Genomic DNA, 23,209 nt, shown 5'->3' with positions numbered 1-23,209 from the left:
AATTCCTCTCCAATTTTTTCGGAAATTGGTTGGTGTTGACCGTTAAAATTCCTGCATTCCTCCACTAGTTCCTCCAAAAATCCTCGCTGGGATTTTTTTTCAGAAATTTATCCAGAGAATGCTCCAGAAGTTCCTACATAAATTTCACAAGAAAATTTTCCAAAAATCTCGCCATGAATTTCGCAAAAAAAAATCAAGAAGTTACAGAAGCTCTGTAGAAATGTCTCAAAAATTCCTCAAGAAAATTCATTCAATAATTCTCTCTAAATTCCTCCAGAAATTCCTCCAGAAATTCCTCCAGAAATTCCTCCAGAAATTCCTCCAAAAATTCCTCCAGAAATTCCTCCAGAAATTCCTCCAAAAATTCCTCCAGAAATACCTCCAAGAATTCCTCTAGAAAATTATCCAAAATTTCCTCTTGAAACTCCCATAGGAATTCTTCCAGAAATTCCTCAAGGAATTCCCTAGACATTCTTCCACGAATTCTGCTAGGAATCTTCATTGGAAATCCTTTAGAAATTTCTCCTGGAATTCATCCCAGAATTGCTTTGGAAAGACGTCCATAAATACCTAGAGAAACTCGTGCAACAATTCCTTTATATATTCCTTCTGGAATTCCTCTAGAGATTTCTCTAGGAGTTTTTCTAGAAATTCCTCAAGGAATCCATTAAGAAATTCCTTCTGGAACTCCCCACAGGAATTTCCTCAAGAATTTCCTCCAGGAATGTCTCCAAAAATTTCTTCAGGGATTCTTCTATAAATTCCGCTGCAATTTCCTCCAGATATTCCTTGGGAAACTCCTCCTGGATTACCTTTAGATATTCTTCCAGAAATCCCATATGGAATTCCAGAAATTGCTTCAAAAATTCATCCAGGAACTGTTCTAGAAATCCCTCCAAGCATTCCTCTAGGTATTTGCTGGGATAATCCTTAAGGAGCTTATACAGAAATTTCTCTAGAAATTCCTTCAGGAATTCCCCTAGAAATTCTACCAGGAGTGTCTTTATAAATTCATCCAGGAGTTTTTCTACAAATTTGTCAAGGAATTTCTCTTTATATTCTTTTAGTAGTTTCTCTAGAAATTATTCCATTCCTGTATATGCTACTCCAAAGATTCATCTTGAAACTATTTTACGAATTATTCTAGAAATTACTTTAGGATTTCCTTCAGAAGCTTGTTCGAAGATTTCTCCAGAATTTCCTTCAGAAATTCGTTTGAAGTTCGTTTAAAAATTTCCTCATGGAAATCCTGTGAGAATTCCTCAAGAATATTCTCTGAGAATTCCTACCGGAATTTCTCTAGAAATTACTGAAAAAGTTTCTCCAGAAACTACTCAAAGAGTTCCTATAGAAATTTACTATAGAAGTTTTTTTTATAAATTGCTCCAGAAGTTCCTTTTGAAATTTATCCAAGAATTTCTCTAGAAATTTCTTCAGGGATTCCCTTTGATGTTTTGCCATGAATTCTCCTGAAATTCGCTTTGTAATGCAACCAGAAATTCCGTAAATTCTAAAGAAATTTCTCTAGGAACTTCTCAAGGATTTAGCGAATACCTCTAGAATTTGCTTCAGGAATTGTTCAAGAATTTCTTCTAGAAATTGCTCCAGAAATATCTTCAGAAATTCCTCTTTGAGTTTTCTATACATTGGTCAAGGAACTCATTTTGAAATTTCTTTAGGAACTCTTCAAGTAATTCCTTTATAAACTGCTCAAGGAAAACTTCTAAAATAAGTTTACTGGAATTACTCCAAATTTTTTTTTGCACCAGAAAAATCTCCAGAAATTCAAAAAATTTTCTGCGAGAATACTTTCTTTTTAATTCCTCCTGGAATTCATCTAGATATTCCTCCACAATTTTTTCTAAAACTACCTCCAGGAATTCTTCTAGGAATTCCTCCAAGAATTGCTTTAAAAATTCCTCCATGAAATATCTCCAGAAATTTTCTCAAGTAAACCCTCCAGAAATTTCTCAAGGAATGCCTCCAGAAATTCCGCTAGAACAGAATGAAAAAAGCTCATCAAGAAATTGGAACATGAATTTCTCAAGCAATCCCTCAGGAATTCCTTGAGAAATTTCTCCATGATCCAGGAACTCCTCCAACAAAATCTCCAGGAATTCCTTAAGGAATTTTGCCAGACATTCTTCTAGAATTTCTGCAGAAATTTATCTAGGAACTCCCAAAAGTTTCAAGGAATTTCAAGAAGTCCCTCCAAGAAGTTCTGCAGGAATCCCCCAATACATTCATCCAGGAATTCCTCAAGGAATTCTTCTAGTAATTTCTCAAGATATTCCTCCAAAAAATTCTCAAGAAATTTCTGCGGGAATGGCTTCAAAATTCATCCAGGACCTCTTCCAGAAATACCTCAAAATTTTTTTTTCAGATATTCTGCAACATATTTTCTGCGGTATTTTCTATAGGAATTTCTAGAATTTCCTCCAAGAATTCCTTTGTTTTTTTTTTTATCAAGAAGTCTTTAAGAAATTCTTCCAGGAATTCCTCTAGTAATTCTCCCAGGAACTCTTCTACTAATTCTTCCGAGAGTTCCTCTAGAAATTCCTCCAGATTTTATTTCTAGGAATTATCTATAAATTTCTTAAGCAGGTACTAAACGAATTCTTCTAAAAATTCTACCAGACATTTGTTCAGGAGTTCCTCCCTCTAAAAACATCGCCAGGAATTCCTCTACAAATTTCTTTAGGCATCCCTCTTGGAAATTTTTTAGAAATATATCTTCGATTCTGCCGGTGATTCTTTCTCGGCATATTACCAAAAAAAAATCCTTTAGGAATTCCTTCACAAATTGCTATAAACATTTGTTTAAGAAATTTTCTAGGAATTCTCCTAGAATTACCCCTACAAATTTTTACTGAAATGTTTCCGGCCATTCTACAGAAATTCTTCCTGAAATTCTTCCAGAACCTGCTTCAAGAGCAGATTCAGAAATTTATCAGAAAATTGATTTAAAAAATACTCCTACAGATATTCCTTCATGAATTCCTGTGGGAATTTCTCTAGAAAAACCTCAACGAATTTCCCCTGAAACTCCTCTGGAGATTCTTCCAGAAATTGATTCAGATCTTTTATTCAGGATTTCAACCACACATTTTTTGGATATTGTGTAGCTGCGGATGATGAACCACAAGTTTTTACACTGCTTTGGCGTAAGTGTAGAATTAGCATAAGTTAAAATACACAGAAACAAAAATTTAAAAACAAAACTGGAAACTTTTAGTGGCTACGCAGTCTTTATTCTTAAAACGGGTAAACAATAAACCCGTTTTAAGAATAAAGACTGCGTAGCCACTAAAAGTTTTCAGTTAAAGTAACAGTCGTCCCCTTAAAAGCTAAAAACAAAACTTCTTCGGGAAAGCTAACGTTATCAAGAAATTGATAGCTTGGATGAAGTATGTCCATGTCCAACTCAACGACTAGTTCTAAGAATATCGGGTATTAAGCCTGTCAAATTTGTGACTAGGATGATGTCTTGTAGAAACAGCAGTATATTGATAATTTATCAAAAACAGGATTTTACAAAAAAGTGTTGACCACAAACGTCTATTGGAGCACAAAAACGAATTCGCAGAACCAGTGGTACAGCTTGCAATTATTTCAGTTCTATGTTGACAAAAATATCCCAGTTGCATCTACAAAAACGTTCAACATTATTGTCTCGCCTCGTTGCTCCCGCAACAGCAAATTGTCAGTCAACGTCAATATCCCTCAGCGGGTAACCAGGTTTTCACAAGCATTTTCTCTGTCTCTTTGCAGCGCATTGTCACCGGCCCCGGATGGATGGAGTTGACAAAATTGCCAGGAAGAAACTAATTTTAGCGAGCGTGCTGTGCATCATCTTCATGATAGCGGAGATCGTAGGTAACTGTTAATTTTGTTCGACTACGTGGTGTCTTCCCTGTTTTCAGTTGTGCGCTTACTCGTCTCTCACAATAAACTCTTAATATTCACTTCGCTGCACTCAAAATTAATAAACGCTCCGCTTTGGAAGCTTGTAATAATTCCGAAGAAATGCAATTCATTCAGGACGCCACCGGTGTTATAACGTTTCCACGTATACGTCATAAGCATCGGCGTTTTTCTCCTGCCCGACCCCCGCGCAAATTGATAGCGCAATTTGTCACTGCGAAGGTGTTAGTTTTTGCTTCACTTTCTCATCAAACGCCCGAACAGCTTTTTTTTGCCGCCCCCGGCTAACGTGTTGTACTTGTGTCTTCTTGCTCCGCGTAGGTGGTATCTACTCCAACAGTCTGGCAGTAGCAACAGATGCAGCACATCTATTAGCCGACCTGGCCAGCTTTATGATATCGCTGTTCGCACTCTGGGTTGCCGCGAGACCGTCGACCAAGAGGTAAGGTGTAACGCAAATTGCTCATCTACTTTTATTTTATTATACAGCTGCTCTTCTTCGGGCGGAGGCGCCGGACAGCACTACTAGAGCAGAGCGATAAAAACAGCTTACTCGAGTGCAACATCTAGATTGCCGTTGAAAATGAGTTGATTGTTATTAAACTGTAATAAAATTGGCCGATAGTGTCTGGCCATTATGGTTTTTATTTTATTGTTAAGATGGATCGTTTACTAGAAGTTTTCTGCGTGGATTGCTGTTGTGTTGAGAAGGAAGATTTTTTCAAAGCGTTAAACGTAATTATTAGATGTGTTACTGCTAGGTATGTATCGGATAGAGTAACTTGCTCATTAGGCTCCCCATTGCATTGAAAAGCAACTAAATAATCGGAAATAATTCGGTTTAAATCCGTAACATAAAAAGGAAAAACACGTCATTTTAACTCTCATATTTTTAAATTACAAAAAAAAAACACAGCTGAAGCATACACAACAAAGAAGAATTTAATCTTTCAACCATAGGCATTCAACCCAAACTTCTGGCCCAAGATATCTTCATCTCCCTAGAGGGTAAACTTTTTCTTTCCAACCATTTTTACACTCTCTTTGCATACAACTATAGCCGAAAATTCTTCCCAGCTGACAGAGCAGCACACAGCACTATTGCTCAAACAATTTTGATAACGAAAAACTAGTTAGAGAAGAAAATTGAGACTGTGACTACAGCACAACAACAATAACAACCCCCATCAGGCTCACGGGCATTCAAAAAGGAGATGATGCCACACTTTTTCTTCAAGCGGATGAAAGAAGAAGAATGGCGCAGCTGACGGAAAGCGAGCCGAGCTGAGGATATCATAGGAGGACCGAAAGTTTTGCCCCGGTTGGATGATTCTTCCAATTTTTTTCTCTCCCTTAGCAACTTCAACTGGAAAAGTCAAAAGCTATCAAGGAATGGCAAACACAACACAAAACGGCCACAGGGATTTTTTCCCGTTTCACGGAAATGGTGAAGCCAAAAGCTACGGATTCGGGATGGTTCAGGATGTTATGTATGGGTAAAGTGAAATGATACACGTAATTACTTTGCCAGCAGAAACAACAAGGGAGGCTTCCGTTCGAATGGCAGGAATGTGTACGTTTGCGGAGGAGGGGGGAGTTGTTTTCAACATGGGAATTCGAGATTAATCAAATTAGGGTTCAAAGTTTTGCGCCGGAAAATTGGTTGGATGATGCGTGCTTTAAAAGTTGTTTTCATGATCATCGGGTTGTGTCATTCCGTTGAGAACGAGGAGGTTTTGTCACCAATCTTTCAGGAAAAGATTTTGACGCAAATATTCAAATATTCCCTGTATACAAGGGGTGGCCAAAATGTATGGGATACGCAACATTTTTTCTCTCACAAAAAAGTTCAACAAGCTGTAACTTTTCATAGAGTGCATGGAAAATTCTCAAATTTTGGCTGTTTGTCAATCTATTATATGTACATCATTGGTACAAATGAGCTCGATTGGTTAATCTTTCGCAAAGCTAGAACCATTCTCGTAAAACACTATTTTTTAGAAAACTTATTTTTGATCTGTCATATCTCGGAGGCCAGTGCACCGAATTGAATAAAATTTTGAACGTTTATCAACAATGTATTAATCCTTGAAAAAGCTTTAAAACATAGGTACTTTTAAAACGTTGAATAAAGTAATGATGGATTGACACTTTTTGGATCTCTCTCAAAAAATCGTATTTCTTTAAATCAATGTGATTAATTTTTAGTTTCGATATCCAAAGATTTTCTACTTCTGTTCTCAAAATATCTATAATAAGATATATTAGAGCCTATTTGGGTTAAAGGAAGAACACATTTAGTAATTTTTGTGTGATATTGTAAATTTGAGTTACTTTCCTATATATGGGTGAAAATGTCAAACCACTATAACTTTATTCGTTGTGAGAAAATATTAAATTTTAAAACGTCGTAATAAGTATCAATATATTGTTGATAAACGTTCATAATTTCATTCAATTCGGTTCACTGGTTTCTGAGATATGATAGTTCAAAAATTAGTTGTTCTAGCTTCGCGAAAGATCAACCAATCGAGCCTAAGTTTGTACCAATGATGCATATATGATAGGTTGACAAGCAGTCAAAATTTGAGAATTTTTGATGCACTTTATGAAAAATTACAGCATGTTGAACTTTTTTGTGTGAGAGAAAAAAAAGTTGCCTATCCCAAACATTTTGGCCACCCAAACATTTCGACTCCCTGGGCATAGCATATGTATCATTGTACTTGCCTCACAATATACAAATTCATGCAATGGCAGGCAAGGAAAGCCCGTCAATTAATAACTGTGGAAATGCTCAAACAACACTAAGTTGAAGAGAGGCAGGCTAAGTTCCAGTGGGAACGTAGAGCCACAAAGAAGAGAAGAAGAAGTATATCTTATGTGAATAATCTCTTTTCATATGTTTGCGTAGATATTCGAAAATAAAAAAAAACCTTGCCCATGTGAAAAAAAAAACAACTACTATTTGATCTTTATTATATTGATGCGGCCACAAAACACAAATCATTTCCATCCTGATATTTAAATTTTTAATAGTGCTCCCTTCCCAAGTAACAATTATACTTTTGTGGCAATCCTGAAGTAATTTCTAAGATGAATAATAAAACTTAGCAATAAAGCTCTTTGTTCTGCAAATCCGAGATTAAATAGGCTTAAAACATCCATAAGATTAATCTGGCCCACTCTCCAGGAGATCTTCAAGGCTGCTTTTGAAGACTGCTTTGAAAGTAGTTGTATTTATGTACTTACACTGATGATTGATTATAAGAACTTCATAAAACTTTTACAAGAATAACTTGAGGCATGTTGATCTTTTAGCTGTCTTTCTCAAAAATGCTAATAGTGCATATTAAATGAATTTTTTTACCTAAGCATTATTCAGATGCGAACTAGTTTTTGTTTCATGGATGAAATGTTAAATGAACTGTGAATTAATTGTCATCAAATTGAAATGGCTAAAGCATTAAAATTGCCTGACAGATCGTTGATGACAGGGAATCAAAATTTTCCGTGCCATACCCACTTTGTCGTTGATATGCCACCCAAAACATACGAAAATAACAAAGCGCCTCAAAAATAATATCATTCATGTATATACGAAGACATAAATTTCCTATAAAAACAAAAGCCTACGCCACTTTTTCAATTCTTTCTAAACATGGCTGCCGTTCCAAGCGAACAAAACTCATGCAGCCGCCATCAATTGTTATTACCTTTAATCCAAACCACCTCAAAACAATGATGGAACCAAGTCGCCTTGCATGAAATCTACAACATTTATTGAAGATTGATTTTACTAGTGATAATCTTAAGGCAGATTTGTTCATCTTAAATGAAACTTATTCGTTTTATTCAAGAGTAACAGCCTTTGACAATTGTTTGTTTACCTTTTTGGAGCGAGAAAGTTGTTTCTGTATATTTTGCGTCAGGAAGTGCCGATTATATTATAGTTTCGTGTATTTAATTAGTGCATTACTAAGATTTATTAGTATTACACTATTTAGCATGAGCATGCGAAGAGTCACAGTAAGTACCCATTTCATTTTTGATTCAAGTTGCTGTGGCCTGTGTGAGTAACTGGCTGAAGGTTGGACTACAGCAGCAAGCTACTCGCATTTTTGATTGGCTATAAAACGAATATTTCGTCGATATGACTACTTTTGAGCACAAAAACGGCTAAATTAACAGTGAGCGAAAATGTTTGAGTGTTTATATTTGCATAAGAAAGCCAATTTGTTGCATAATTTATTATTTGAAATAATAAGATAGTTCGTTGTTTCATTATTCCGCTTAGTTCTTGTTCCAGGGTAGAGGCTCTAGCTCAAGAATTGAAAGCTTTAAGAAGTTTTTAAAGGAGAACAACTCAGATGAATTGTACTTTAATAAACGAAGCATAAACTTTTAATAAAATTAGTTGATGTTATGTGTTGAAAATAACTTCAAATACGTCTTAAAACTTATTATAAGATTAAATGCATTAGTGAATCAAGTTGTTTTATGCGCGATTTTCATAATTAACTTGAAGAAAACTTAAAAACCGCATACGAACGGAGATTATTTTCTCTTGATAAAAACAACTATAAATGTTTCATGAATTCTTCATGCTATGATAAAGCTTCTATAAAAATAAACAAATCTAAAAGGAGTTTAAATTGTTACTTGGGTTTTGTTGTCGTGTGAGCAGCTTTATGATTTTGGAAGAGCAGATATTCCTACAAATAAAGTCCCGACATCACTTCTGAATAATTTTCAAGAATTACTCCACGATTTTTTTCAAGAATTCCTCCACGTGTTTTTCCAAAGTCTATCAAAGATTCATTTGGAAAATTTCCCCAGAGTTCCCCTTTAATTTCGTTTGATTATCCTACAGAAATTTCTCCAATAAAGGTTCCTAACCCTTATGTGGCCGACAGGGTACCCGGGTACTCAGCACCCATTTAAAAAGCACGGTGTAGAAAAAAAGCAAAAAGTTTGTCGGACACATAACGGTTAAAGGCTTTCATGGGTTTCTTAAAAAAATACATCCATTGATTTTTTTCAGTAATCCTTACGAGAACTATTTTAGGAAATCGTTCACGGATGTCTTCGAATTCTTCAAGAAAAAAAAGGTTCTTCCAGAAGACTCTCCTAAGATTTCTTTAGAAAATCTTCCACATACTGTTGAAGAAATTTTTCCAAGGATTCCTGGAGATTCCTTTAAAAATTCCTTATGAGATTTTTTCATAAATTTGTCCAAGTCCTAGGAAACTTTTTATGGTTTTCTTCCATAATTAATCCATGTATTTCTTCAGATATTACTACAGGAATTTGTTATTATCTATAGAGGTTTGTTTCGAAAACTACTCCGGCGATTTTTTTTTCAGAAATTCTTCCATAAAACATTTCTTCAAGGTTTCCGTCAAATATTCCCTGATAAATTTCTACAGAAATTTTTCCAAGAACTCTTTCAGGTTGGTTTTTATGGGTTCTTTCTGAAACTTCACCAGGAGTTACTGTAGAAATTGTTCTAGGGATTCGTTTGAAAAATTCTTCGGGAATTCCTCCTTAAGATTTATTTTGAAGATTCTGAAACAAATCATTCCAGCGGTTTCTTCAGAATTTTTTTCAAATATTCCATCAGAAATTCGTTCAGGTATTTTTTTGTCCACCAGAGATTTGTCCAGGAATTGCTCTAGGGATTCAATTGAAAAAAATTGACCAGAAAATCCAGCAAGAATTCCTCCAGAGATCCTTGAATTTCTACTTTCAGTGATTCAGGCAAGAGTTCCTCCTGAGATTTTTTCAAGAATTCCTTTCCTTCATGTTTTACATACTTCAAAAATTTATCCGTTAACTCCAATAATTCCTCCATAGATTTTTGAAGAAATTTTATTAAAAAAAATCCCTAGGAATTTCTACGGAAGTTCCTTCAGAAATATCTTAAGAGTTTTTTTTCCTTGTTTGCCGACTCATACTTTTACGTGCCTATATGGAGAGATGGAAAATGATGAAGATTGCAGCTGAATAGACACAAACTAAAACAAACCTACTCGTTAACAACAGGGGCCCGAGAATACTCGCACTTCTTTATTCGTGAGTTAACGAAGCTGGCAAGCACTCGCATGTGATTCGCGAAGCGTCGCTGATTTTTTTTTTGTTTTTACGAAAAACCCATTTTTACGCCTGCACTGCCAGGCTTTTCAGAAACAATGAAGCATAAAGCCTTTTTTTCTACGAATTCCATCATTGGTTTTCCAAGACGTTTCTGCAGCAGGTTCTTAGGAAAATCCTCCTAGAATTCTTTCAAGAATTTCCTGGGATTTCTTCGGATATGCTTCCAGAGATTCAGTCAAAAGAAATTTCTAATATTTCTGCAGTAGAATCCCAAGAAAGATTTCTTCAGATTTCTTCAAAAATTTCTTCAAGGGATTTTTTGAGGCATTCCTGTCGAGATTCCTATTGAAATTACTTTGAGAAGATGTTTTTATATTCAGCGATTTCTGCAAAAATTCAGGGATTTCTACTGGAATTTTAGCAAGAGATTCCTTCAAACATTTTTCCATGGAGTTTTTCGGAAATTCTGCCATTTTTTTGTACGAATCCTACAGAAATGCATAGGAAATTCTTCCCAGGCTGTTTGCAAAAATTCTTTATGAAACTCTTTCAATGATTCCTGCAAAAAATCTTACGAGGATTGTGTGGGAATTTGCTCTTGCAGTTCCATCTGAGGAATTCCGCGGAATCATGTCAGTCGATCCTGAGAGACCATTTAAAAAATATCTGTAACTTTGCACAGTTTTTCAATTTCATCTAAATCGCCATTTTTCGATATTAAACCTTCATATTCACTCACGACTAACTTTTCAAAAGGGTGTATGCGAAAATAGTTCAAAAATATTCTAAAAGCAGTACAGCAAAAACGGATTGTTCGATTGTTATGAATTTTTCAGCAAAGTTAGGTAACTAAATGATGATTCCTTAGAAAATATACACTGCAGAAAATTTCTTTTTTTACTTTAAAAAAATATGATCTTTGTCACAAAAACTCAAATATCTCAAAACCAAATATCTTTTTACCAACGCCATTATATCAGCTATCTACCATAAAATTTTGGTGATGGTAAACTGATAAACAAAAAAGTTATGACATTTCAAACATTTCACAATTTTTACATTTAGTAACAAATTTTTTTTTTCTGTGTAAATTATTCCGAGAATTATATTTTGATGCTGATTTTATTGTAAAGGCTACCGCCTGACTTAAACACGTTGTTTTCATGATATTTTTGTTTGATTATTTATAATTACTATGTAGAGTATCTATTTGAAACTTAGACGCGATCCAGTGTTGTGATCAAAAATATTGAGAGTGTCATATTTTTATTGTACGTGACTGGTAAAAAAATCCCTTGATAGTGTTGAAAAGCTGTTGATTATAAGAAAAATGGAATTAAACTTATTTTGAAGACAAAAGCTGTATAATAAAAGTTTTATACAAGCGTATACGTCTAGTTTATCTGCAAAAAAAATTACCTCTTAGAGAACAGACTTTATGATCGGAAGAATGCGAGTAACTTCAACAACAACAAATGCATGAGAGGTACATACCACAGACAAACAGACGAAACGCCTAGAACAATTTTCGTGAAAATCCATCGCCCACCCAGCCAACACAAAGTCTTATATGATGTTGAATAGGATGCTAAAGTGGAGGCCATATGCGTACATGCTCCCATTTAACCGTGGGTAAAGTGTGCGTATATCGCCTCCACTTTTGCATCCTATTCAACATCATATGCGATTGTGTGTTGACTGGGCATTTTTTTTTTTTTTTTGTCTGTATTAACGAGATTTTTAACCCTAGGCTAGTTCATCTCGGGACCCACGTTTTACTTCCCTTCCGAAGGAAGAACCCACTTTTTGTGAGTATGTCGGGAGTGGGCAGTTCACACTACCACCACCTGGTGGAAATGTATCACGAAACACTACGTTGTGCAATATCGTCATCAGAAGGCGCTAATGTGAAACGTCAAACGCAAAGAAAAACGATGGGCGCTCTTCTGGTTTTGAAAGCCACAACCAAGATTCAAAATGATCGTTAAAGGCGTGGTCAATGAAAATTTCGTCAGTGTTACGTTTGTTTGTCTGTATATATACCATGAATATGCTCACGAAAAAGCAAAAAAAATACTACCGCTATGGATATTTATAGTAATTTTTTTCTTCAGCCAAGCAAACAGCACCAAACTAGTCAGTTAAAATTAATAAGTGATTTTGTTTATTTTAATCTAACGAACAACATGAACAGTCGCTTTCTCAAAAATCTTCAACTAAACGCTCTCTTGTAGACCGTTTGATGAAAAAAAAATGTTTAAAAGAGTTACGAAATCTCACCGAAAGCACCATAGATAAACTGAAAGATACTGGTTTATGCCCAAATGTTCACATTGAATACACATTTACGCATTTGCACGTCCTGCCGTCTAGACTTTGACAAACGAGCCATCTGTATATCATCGGTAAAGCAGGGCGTAGGAAGTTCGAAAACGACAACAACTGAGAAATTGCCAGAAGTGTTAAGTGCAGAGAGTCATGCCACCGTACCATCAGCGACATCTATTTAAACAATTTAATCACGCCGCTTTTCAAAAATGGTTTGAAATATTCTCCTGTGGAGATTTTCCTCCCAGGGAAAATTCCTGGAGGAATTCCTGAGAAAATTTCTGGAGAAATCACTGAAGAAGTTTGCGAAAAAATCAATGCCTTGCATTCTGGAGGGACAATAAGAGGAATCTTTAGAGGTGTTTTTTCAGAAATCATTATAAGAAACCCTTCTTATCCGAGAATCTTCTTTCTGTTAACATTGCAGAATAAGCTCTATGTATGAACAAAAGAATCTTCAAAGGAATATCTGGTGGTGTTTCTGGAGAATTGTTTGAAAATTGTTTTCTTGCTAACCTTATGAAAGGGTTTCCCGCAAGAATGTTTTTTCCGCGATAATTACAGAAACAACCTTGAGACATAATAATGCATGGAGTTGTTTTCCCGGAACAACGCTCAATTAGGCACGATAGTGAAGTCATTTCTTTCGGGGCGTACTAGTATAGTATAGAGGCGCTGAAATTTGGTAACTTTGAGTAACCAGCTCTAATTTTAACATGACAGCGTTGCTGATGTTTGTATGATATAATTTAGTTTGAGAATAGGCCAACTGATTTGCATTCGTGCAGGTCTCTGAAGTGTTATGAAGTTTAATATTGGGAAAAGTGACTGCAAAATTAGGAGAATCGTGAAAGCCTAGGTGGGGCAACATGAGCACCAGGCAATTTCAGCAGTGCTGAAAAAATCATTTCGTCATATCTAAATTCAATCACCTACAGTTCATTTTAGAAGCTGAACCTGAGAATATGGTATATTGGAAAATTTGTGCAGCTAGACCAGTTCTGCTAGAAAGTCACGGAAAAACCGCTATTTTTTGAACATTTAAGGAATATGTCATGGACTACCTTTGAAAAATGCCAAATGATATTCACGGTGAATATCATTTAGCAATTTTCAAAGGTAGTCCGTGACATATTCCTTAAATGTTCAAAAAATATCGGTTTTTCCGTGACTTTCTAGCAGAACTGGTCTTGCCGAACAAGTTTTTCATATACCATATTCTCAGGTTCAGCTTCTAAAATTAGCTGTAGGCGATTGAATTTAGATATGACGAAATGAAATTTTCAACACTGAATTTCAGTGCATTAAGTTTATATGTGATGATGCATTAAAGATAATACATAATAAACACCACAATACTCTGCACCCCCTGAACGTCTTCATGTACCTACCGAATTTGTGGCGAACACCAATTTTAAAGGATTATTCTCTGCATTGTTCAAATGTCCAAGTGCTTGCTGATCCTTCTCGAGCATGGCCCATGTTTCGTGTCCGTAGAAGACCACTGTAGGAGGAACGGTAGCAGACTTTCACCTGAAGCTGACTGGCCGGATGAGTGAGATTAACTAGATAATCTCAACACTCTTCTTCTTTATGGCTCGACGTTCGCATTGGAACTTGGCCTGCCACTCTTCAACTTAGTGTTCTAAGAGCACTTCCACAGTTATTAATTGAAGGGCTTTCTTTGCCTGCCATTGCATGAATTTGTACAATGTGTGGCAAGTACAATGGTACAACTATGCCCAGGGAGTCGAGAAACTTTTCCCGACCGGAATAGGAATTGAACCCGCCGTCTCCGGATTGGCGATCCATAGCCTTAACCACTAAGCTAACTGGAGACCCCAATCTCAACACTCTATGGGGGTGTATCCACGGAGCGATTGGTACTGCAGCGCGGGAGGGGATAGGTGCCATTCAAAGTCGACCTAGAGGTGGTTCGACGAGGAGTGCGAGAGGGTAACGGACGAGAAGAATACTGATTTGAGCCGGATGCTGCTGTCAGATACCCGACAGAGCGGTATTGGGAAGTGAGAGAAGCCGAAAAGAATCAACCGCAAAAAAGAAAAGAGATCATGAGGAATCTTTAATTTGCGGCTATCTCAGTCATACAATTTATTTAAAGTTACTTGTTTATTTTACCCGACGTTTCGGCCGTTGGGTGTGGCCTTTTTCAAGGGAAAAATGGTATGTCGTCTTTGTCTTTAAAGATTTTGCTGTAAAGACAAAGACGACACATCATTTTCCCTTGAAAAGGCCACACCCAATGGCCGAAACGTCGGGTAAAATAAACAAGTAACGTCAAATAAATTGTATGACTGAGATAGCCGCAAATTAAAGCCAATACCAAGTTCCAATCGTAACCATCATCGAATCATGAGGAAAATGTAATTGCTCATGCACTTGGAAGTATGGAACAGAGTGATATGCGGAGGTTTTATGAAATTGTCAATGGCGTGCGAAGAAAAACAGCGCCTACTCCCGTCATGTGTAATGATCGCGATGGAAAGGGGTTGAAAAAGCACTTCGAGGTATTGCTGAACGGTGAAAATGGAAGATCTACAAGCGGGATTCGACTCGACGACGACGGGCAGGCTGTGGAATCGCCAACGCTAGACGAGGTCAAGTCGGTCATTAGTGGATTGAAGAACAACAAGGCTGCTGGGAGGGGCGAACTCCCAGCTGAGTTTCTCAAACACGGTAGTGAGCAGCTGTACCAACTCTTACACCGCATTATATTGAAGATATGGGGAGAGGTTGATTTGCGTGCTAGATGATTGGATAGGCTCAGTTGCCCTATATACAAGAAAAAGTATCGACTGGAGTGCACGAACTACGGAAGTATAACACTTCTCAATTGAGCGTACAAGATTTTGTCCGGAATTCTGTTTGACGGGCTGGGGTCGATTGAAGAATCTTTCGTAGGCGACTATCAGGCGAGTTTTCATGAAAGCTAATGAAGGGCGGATAAGATTTTCACGTATGTGGGCCAAGTGTATGGGTTAGATGATATTTTGTCAACGTTCGTAGCCTCAGACGAACTTAAGCAGGGCGTTGCTCTTTCAAACTTACTGGTCAACATAACACTGTAAGGGGTAGTACGCACCTCATAAGTACTGTGGAAAAAGATAGGCCAAGGAACGGTCAAGAAATGATTTCGCTGTTAAAATTTCTTGAGCGGTCCGCAGCTGGAAAGAAATGAAAATTGTGTAACGCTCGTAACGCCTGACGGGCAAATCGAATGGAGCTGTCACTTTTCCTTGCGGAAAAATATTCCGTTCAATTATTCCTCAAGGAAAAGTGACATTTTTTCCCATACTAATCAGTTGTCAAAATTCCTTTGGTAATTAGAGGGATTTTTTCTGGAGTGCTTTTCTTACCAGGTGCATACCAGACTTAAGGAGCGATAAGGAAAGTTGATGTGCAAATTATGGGGCCCACTGCACATTTATGAATACTGGGTCTCCTGCCAGCGAACGAAGCACAAATCTGATTCTTGAGTTCTTGAATTTCCGCCAGGAATTTCACCATAATGAATTGCAAAATTATGAACTGTACCGAGCTTGGCGTGTAAACAAAGGCCTTTGACAAAACATGTATTTTGTTCGTTGGATAAACTAACTTGAATTTGTGAACAAAAATGCAGGTGCTCTGATGGGGATCGAACCTACAGCTCTAAATTCATAGATATTCTTTTAATCTCACGCTCCCAAATTCATACTACTCGAAAACAAGCGATTACGGCATCGATCAAAGCATCGATTGATTTCGTTCTTTTTGTGCTCACGCGTGTTCACTTCTAACAAAAAAAAAAAAACAAAAAAACAAGATGCTAAACAAACAGCGCATCAACCCTATTGTTTCAACTTTTCAACGCACAACTGTGAGGTGGCGTTTATATTCCATTATCACTCGGCCCACTTGGCAATAACAACAATCCCCAGGAAAATATTTCAAAAATTTATAGTTTTCGCAAGAAAGAAAAACAGAAACAACACCGAGCCAAGATTGTGCCTTTTGATAGAAAAGAAATAGTTGTTTTCGTCCTCGCTGTTTCGTATGTGTAACGAGTCCTGCGGCGACGTGCAGCTCCCCGATTTGGCTTCCCTACTTCTTCGAACCGGGTTAGCGAAGAAGAGATTCTTAGAAGGAAAAAAAAAAAACTGACAGAATCCTTCGCTACTGAATGCAACTGGGTACCCAGGAGCTACAGGGATGGTATCTCGCTGCACCTCGAACGGTTCTTTTCCGTGGTAACAATCGAGCTCCTGCTACCCAGCACGAGAAACGGATGTGTCGCCTTCGTATAGTGCTCCAAACTCCTAGGCGCCCATACGAGAGCTATTGTGTACAGCGAGAGTCAGAGCTAGTGCTTAATCCCTGAACTTTGCGTCGAAAGCCAATTTGGCGTATAAAGGAAATAGGATTGCATTTGTATCCCGAGGGGCTTAACTTTTTTCTCCCATTCCCAGCTCGGTAGCGGACCGAGTTGTGTGTGACTTTTTGAACTTCTGCGAAGCGAGGGCCAACCTCGCTGCTCTTCTTTGCGAAGGTTAGGGGGCAATTGTTCGATAACGAACGCCTGTGTATTCTGAACTCCAGACACTGACTGAAATTGTCGGCTTTTCGTTTTGTTTCTTGCAGGTTATCGTTTGGATGGCACCGGGCAGAAGTGATCGGTGCTTTGACGTCGGTGCTGATGATTTGGGTCGTGACGGCCATTCTGTTCTACCTGGCCGTGCTGAGGACAATCAATCAAGACTTCGAGGTGGACGGTCAAGCAATGCTGATTACTTCCGGATTGGGCATTCTGGTGAACGTAATGTGAGTATTGGATTGGACATTCTTTTCGCTTTGATTGTCGGGGTTTTTCGTTCCGGATTAATGATACAAAGGGATCGGTAACAGTAGTGATTGTATAATCCTTGAACTTTCTTTTTGAAAAAGGGATTTTTGTTCATGGGTAACGATGACATACATGGTTCTCGCAACATACGTGATGAACGTTATGAGGAGTTTGATTTATTTGGTCTATTTTCTATCTTCTATCTTCTATCTTCTATCTTCTATCTTCTATCTTCTATCTTCTATCTTCTATCTTCTATCTTCTATCTTCTATCTTCTATCTTCTATCTTCTATCTTCTATCTTCTATCTTCTATCTTCTATCTTCTATCTTCTATCTTCTATCTTCTATCTTCTATCTTCTATCTTCTATCTTCTATCTTCTATCTTCTATCTTCTATCTTCTATCTTCTATCTTCTATCTTCTATCTTCTATCTTCTATCTTCTATCTTCTATCTTCTATCTTCTATCTTCTATCTTCTATCTTCTATCTTCTATCTTCTATCTTCTATCTTCTATCTTCTATCTTCTATCTTCTATCTTCTATCTTCTATCTTCTATCTTCTATCTTCTATCTTCTATCTTCTATCTTCTATCTTCTATCTTCTATCTTCTATCTTCTATCTTCTATCTTCTATCTTCTATCTTCTATCTTCTATCTTCTATCTTCTATCTTCTATCTTCTATCTTCTATCTTCTATCTTCTATCTTCTATCTTCTATCTTCTATCTTCTATCTTCTATCTTCTATCTTCTATCTTCTATCTTCTATCTTCTATCTTCTATCTTCTATCTTCTATCTTCTATCTTCTATCTTCTATCTTCTATCTTCTATCTTCTATCTTCTATCTTCTATCTTCTATCTTCTATCTTCTATCTTCTATCTTCTATCTTCTATCTTCTATCTTCTATCTTCTATCTTCTATCTTCTATCTTCTATCTTCTATCTTCTATCTTCTATCTTCTATCTTCTATCTTCTATCTTCTATCTTCTATCTTCTATCTTCTATCTTCCATCTTCCATCTTCCATCTTCCATCTTCTTTCTTCTATCTTCTATCTTCTATCTTCTATCTTCTATCTTCTATCTTCTATCTTCTATCTTCTATCTTCTATCTTCTATCTTCTATCTTCTATCTTCTATCTTCTATCTTCTATCTTCTATCTTCTATCTTCTATCTTCTATCTTCTATCTTCTATCTTCTATCTTCTATCTTCTATCTTCTATCTTCTATCTTCTATCTTCTATCTTCTATCTTCTATCTTCTATCTTCTATCTTCTATCTTCTATCTTCTATCTTCTATCTTCTATCTTCTATCTTCTATCTTCTATCTTCTATCTTCTATCTTCTATCTTCTATCTTCTATCTTCTATCTTCTATCTTCTATCTTCTATCTTCTATCTTCTATCTTCTATCTTCTATCTTCTATCTTCTATCTTCTATCTTCTATCTTCTATCTTCTATCTTCTATCTTCTATCTTCTATCTTCTATCTTCTATCTTCTATCTTCTATCTTCTATCTTCTATCTTCTATCTTCTATCTTCTATCTTCTATTTTCTATCTTCTATCTTCTATCTTCTATCTTCTATCTTCTATCTTCTATCTTCTATCTTCTATCTTCTATCTTCTATCTTCTATCTTCTATCTTCTATCTTCTATCTTCTATCTTCTATCTTCTATCTTCTATCTTCTATCTTCTATCTTCTATCTTCTATCTTCTATCTTCTATCTTCTATCTTCTATCTTCTATCTTCTATCTTCTATCTTCTATCTTCTATCTTCTATCTTCTATCTTCTATCTTCTATCTTCTATCTTCTATCTTCTATCTTCTATCTTCTATCTTCTATCTTCTATCTTCTATCTTCTATCTTCTATCTTCTATCTTCTATCTTCTATCTTCTATCTTCTATCTTCTATCTTCTATCTTCTATCTTCTATCTTCTATCTTCTATCTTCTATCTTCTATCTTCTATCTTCTATCTTCTATCTTCTATCTTCTATCTTCTATCTTCTATCTTCTATCTTCTATCTTCTATCTTCTATCTTCTATCTTCTATCTTCTATCTTCTATCTTCTATCTTCTATCTTCTATCTTCTATCTTCTATCTTCTATCTTCTATCTTCTATCTTCTATCTTCTATCTTCTATCTTCTATCTTCTATCTTCTATCTTCTATCTTCTATCTTCTATCTTCTATCATCTATCTTCTATCTTCTATATTCTATCTTCTATCTTCTATCTTCTATTTTTCTATATTTCTCAACTTCTCTATTTTTCATCTCTAATTTGTCATGTTTTAACTTTCTTCTTGCATTTTTTATCTAGTTGTTTTCCGTTTTCACTACCACTCTCTTTATATGCAGACAGGTTGACACATTTTTTTCGCTGTTTGATTTTATTCATCGATCGATTTTGCCCCTTCAATGCACTTCATAGCAACCCTTCATATATGCATAAACGATGCGCTCAAAATCACATCGCCGGAAGTCATGCTGCTTGAGTGTCACACATGTGACGAAGGGTATCCATGATGAAACCAGAGAAAAAAAAGATAACCCTTGAACACAAGAGCAACAGATTATCTCACACACCGTGCGTGTGATCCTGTTGGTCTAGCGGTTCAGCTGGGTCGGTTGGTTGACGTGACGCTACTGTGAAGCAGTATGATGGGGAGCGTGAAGCTGGAAGACCTTTGTGACCTCTTCGGTGGTGGATACCGGGATGATGCTTTGTGTGTGCATTGCATGGGGCAACTCTATAGACCGGCTGATTGGATGCACTGTAATTTAGCGTTATCATCGTCATATCTATTGGTTTTTAACGTTCACTGTATGGGAATGGGGGGTTATTGAACGTCAAAGAACAATGTATGGGATCAAGAGACCGTGACGTGTGACGAGAGCTTATTACTTTTTAATTGCAAATATAGATGACAATATTGGTTTGATGGTGGAAAGAGGTTGAAAAATATCGGTGGAAAAAAGTGAAACAATGGAGCAGACGTTGGCTGACACTGTCACGATGATTTTACAGGCTTCACGTACTAGTTTAATTTTAGAAAGACAAAGCAAACTTCAAATAGCCAATTGAGCCAATGTCATGATATCGAACCTATGTTAAATACATCATAGCGTAATGCTACCGTGTCTGTTTCTCACCTACTACACTTCGATTTAATTCCATTAGTTCTGGTTTACTTTCTCCAGCTTAAATTACACATTGCTGCCCTTTGGTTGGGCGGTCACTGCGGTTGACCACTTTCGTATGTGCCTCTGTATGCTAGTTCGTATCGAATTATCCAGCACGGATATTAGGAACTTTATTACATGAGGATAATCCTTCATTTGTTGAACTAATGAGAGGAGTATTCAGAGCACGCCATCAACAGCTAGTTTTTGGGACGCTTTGCTGGCTGTTGAAACGCTGATAAGCAAGTTTCGCTGCTAAATTTGTTTCACAACGACGCTAAAAGCCTCATAACCAAATTTAAATTATATCCACCTGACGCCAAAGTTTTTAGCACGACCCAGTTTATTTCCTGCAGCCAGCCTCTGGAACGCACAGAATACGTTACTTTACAGAAATAATTGTGTGTAAAGCTCGTCAAATCTCAAGATTACATGTTTGTTCAACTTTTTCATTGTCGCTTCTCAGTGCTTGTTTACCCAAACTATGTGTGCCAGCTTGTCATCCAGAGTGGTAGTTGTCGTTGTCGTCTTCGTCCTCCATGTAGGTTGTAGGGGTAGGTATTGTTAGCGAAAGGATTATAAACACTGACGGCGAGGAAAAAAACGGGGAAAAGTGCATGTTGCGCTCGAAGGCGGAGTAGAAGGTGTGCATAATCTATTATTCATTATTTCACGTCTCGCACTCACACGCCACTACTGTTGGTTTTCTACAGTTGGTGCTTTTAAAAATGCTTCGCTCTATGTCCCGTGATTTGGGGGGAGGATGAGCAAAATTTACAGTCGATCTTACATGACGGTGACATCATTTGTGTGGTGGGAAAACTCAGATTTAACAGTTGCATCACTGACCTAATATTATGATTATAATAAGCTCCTAAAGCGTTGTCTCAATTTCTGCTGAAATCGGTCAAGTATTAATTAGTACGACAATAGTTATTTATGCAACGAGTTGCAAAATGATGATTTTTTCAGCACGAGTCGTACATTTATCCAACGAGGCTTGCCAAGTTGAACAAATACGAAGCGTACTGAAAAATCGAGTTGAATACAAAATTGTATGCAATGATTTTTTCATTATACAACTCATTTGAGTTGCATAATGTTTATAATGCAATTCAAATTGGTTGCATTATGAAAATTATGCAACTGTTTTTCATTATGCAGCTCATTTCGGTTGCATAATAAACCAGTACGGAAAAGTAGGTCATTATGATACTGAAGTGAGTAATATAAAGTTGCAATTATGATACTGAATTGCATAGAATATTGTTAACTCATTTTTTATTCTTATAAGGAAAACCACACAAAATAACTTTTTAAAACAGTTTATAATTTATACAATACTACTTGCTTAGCACTCATTTTTGGGTAAATTTTGTTTACCGTGTATGTCAAACAGGAACATTTGTTATCAAAAGCGAGCCAATGTGATGTCCTTTACAACCCACCGTTCCAGTTTCGTTACGTCAAGATTGACCTCAAACAAGAACTGTTTACCATTTTTTATTTTATTTTCAAATTTATTAACTATTCTGCCACTGTTTTAGTTCGGACAAATTGCAATTGGGATCAGAACAGTATGCTTCTTCGTGTTGTACAACAAAACTGGGAAAATATTCTTCATTTCAGGACCCTTTTAAAACAATAATAAAAAATGTTATAGAAAAATCCAAAAATAAAAATAAAATTAAAAAGGCTACGTCAGTCACATACAGGTTAAAAAAACTTAAAGTTAATTACTCATCAAATGTTATTTTGCACTAACTTCCCCTGTGACAAAAGCGAGGTCTGCACATCGCTGTTGATCCGCGTTTGATATGTACAAGTGAGTTCAACATAGTTCAAGACCTAGATGACATGAATATTGAAAATCTTAACCATCGATCCAAAAGGATATCGTGTAAACTTGTTTCTTCAGCCTTACTTTAAATCATTCCATGGAAAATCGATATATAGTGGATCTCCGAAAGTCGTGATACTTGGGAGGTTTTTAGTTTATCGGAAATTGGTAATTATAGACTCGTTTATGCATATTTTATTTCGTCATTCTCAGGATAGGGGTGATAAAAATAACCATTTTTTTGTTACTAAAACTATGAAATAACTTTTGGACCAGTAGGCCGATTTAAGATTTTATCGCTTAAAAATAATAATTTTCAGAAGAAATATGCAGAAAGAAGGCAAGTGAACGTAGGTAAATTAATGTGCACACTCGAGTCTCCTTTTAAAAGCTGCTACTGTATATAATTTTTTCGTATTTTCATGGTCTCAAGACCGAAGGAGCTACCGGTTTTTTTATACATATTTAGAAGGCACAACATATTAAAACACAGCGCAACATTTTTTTGTCTCAAGAGCAAACTTATGTGTCTCCGAAGGATTTTGGGCCGCTGAATCCGAATCCGGGCTCAGATTTGCTTTAACACGTCACAATTTTGAGCTATACCTCAATTTATAGGGCAAAATATGCGATTTTGGGCTTTTTTGACTGCAAGCCATTTAGCTTGGAAATAATTATTTTAAGCAATCAAAAGGTTAATTGGTAAATTAACATCTAAATTACCGACTCATGCAAAATATTTCGTTTTATCTAATCAAATTTGATAGATTAAAGCATTTTATGTTAGTATGAAAACTTGCATGCAACTTTTGGAGGATGACTTGTATAGGAAATATCATACCTAGTATAAATCGCTTAAAACTATCAAATTCGATTTGATAGAACGAAATATTGTTAATTGACCAATTAACCTTTTGATTGCTTAATAAAATATTTCCTTGCTTATTGGCTTGCAGTCAAAGAAGCCCAAAATCGCATATTTTGCCCTA

At 36.3% G+C, this 23,209-nt stretch overlaps 1 protein-coding gene across 6 annotated transcripts in view; it reads left to right on the top strand.

The window, feature by feature from the left end:
• Window positions 1-23,209, top strand: part of LOC115255085 (proton-coupled zinc antiporter SLC30A2) — a 150,292-nt gene that overhangs the window by 106,819 nt on the left and 20,264 nt on the right. For all 6 annotated transcript variants that reach the window (XM_062850201.1, XM_029852866.2, XM_029852864.2 and 3 more), the window contains 3 exons: window positions 3,772-3,876; window positions 4,246-4,366; window positions 16,990-17,169. In XM_062850201.1, the coding sequence (XP_062706185.1) occupies window positions 3,772-3,876; window positions 4,246-4,366; window positions 16,990-17,169 (406 nt within the window). The remainder of the gene's footprint in view (window positions 1-3,771; window positions 3,877-4,245; window positions 4,367-16,989; window positions 17,170-23,209) is intronic.

Source organism: Aedes albopictus, chromosome 2 (assembly GCF_035046485.1).
Source record: "Aedes albopictus strain Foshan chromosome 2, AalbF5, whole genome shotgun sequence".
NCBI lineage: Eukaryota > Metazoa > Arthropoda > Insecta > Diptera > Culicidae > Aedes > Aedes albopictus.
This window is presented reverse-complemented; position numbering and strand designations above follow the sequence as displayed.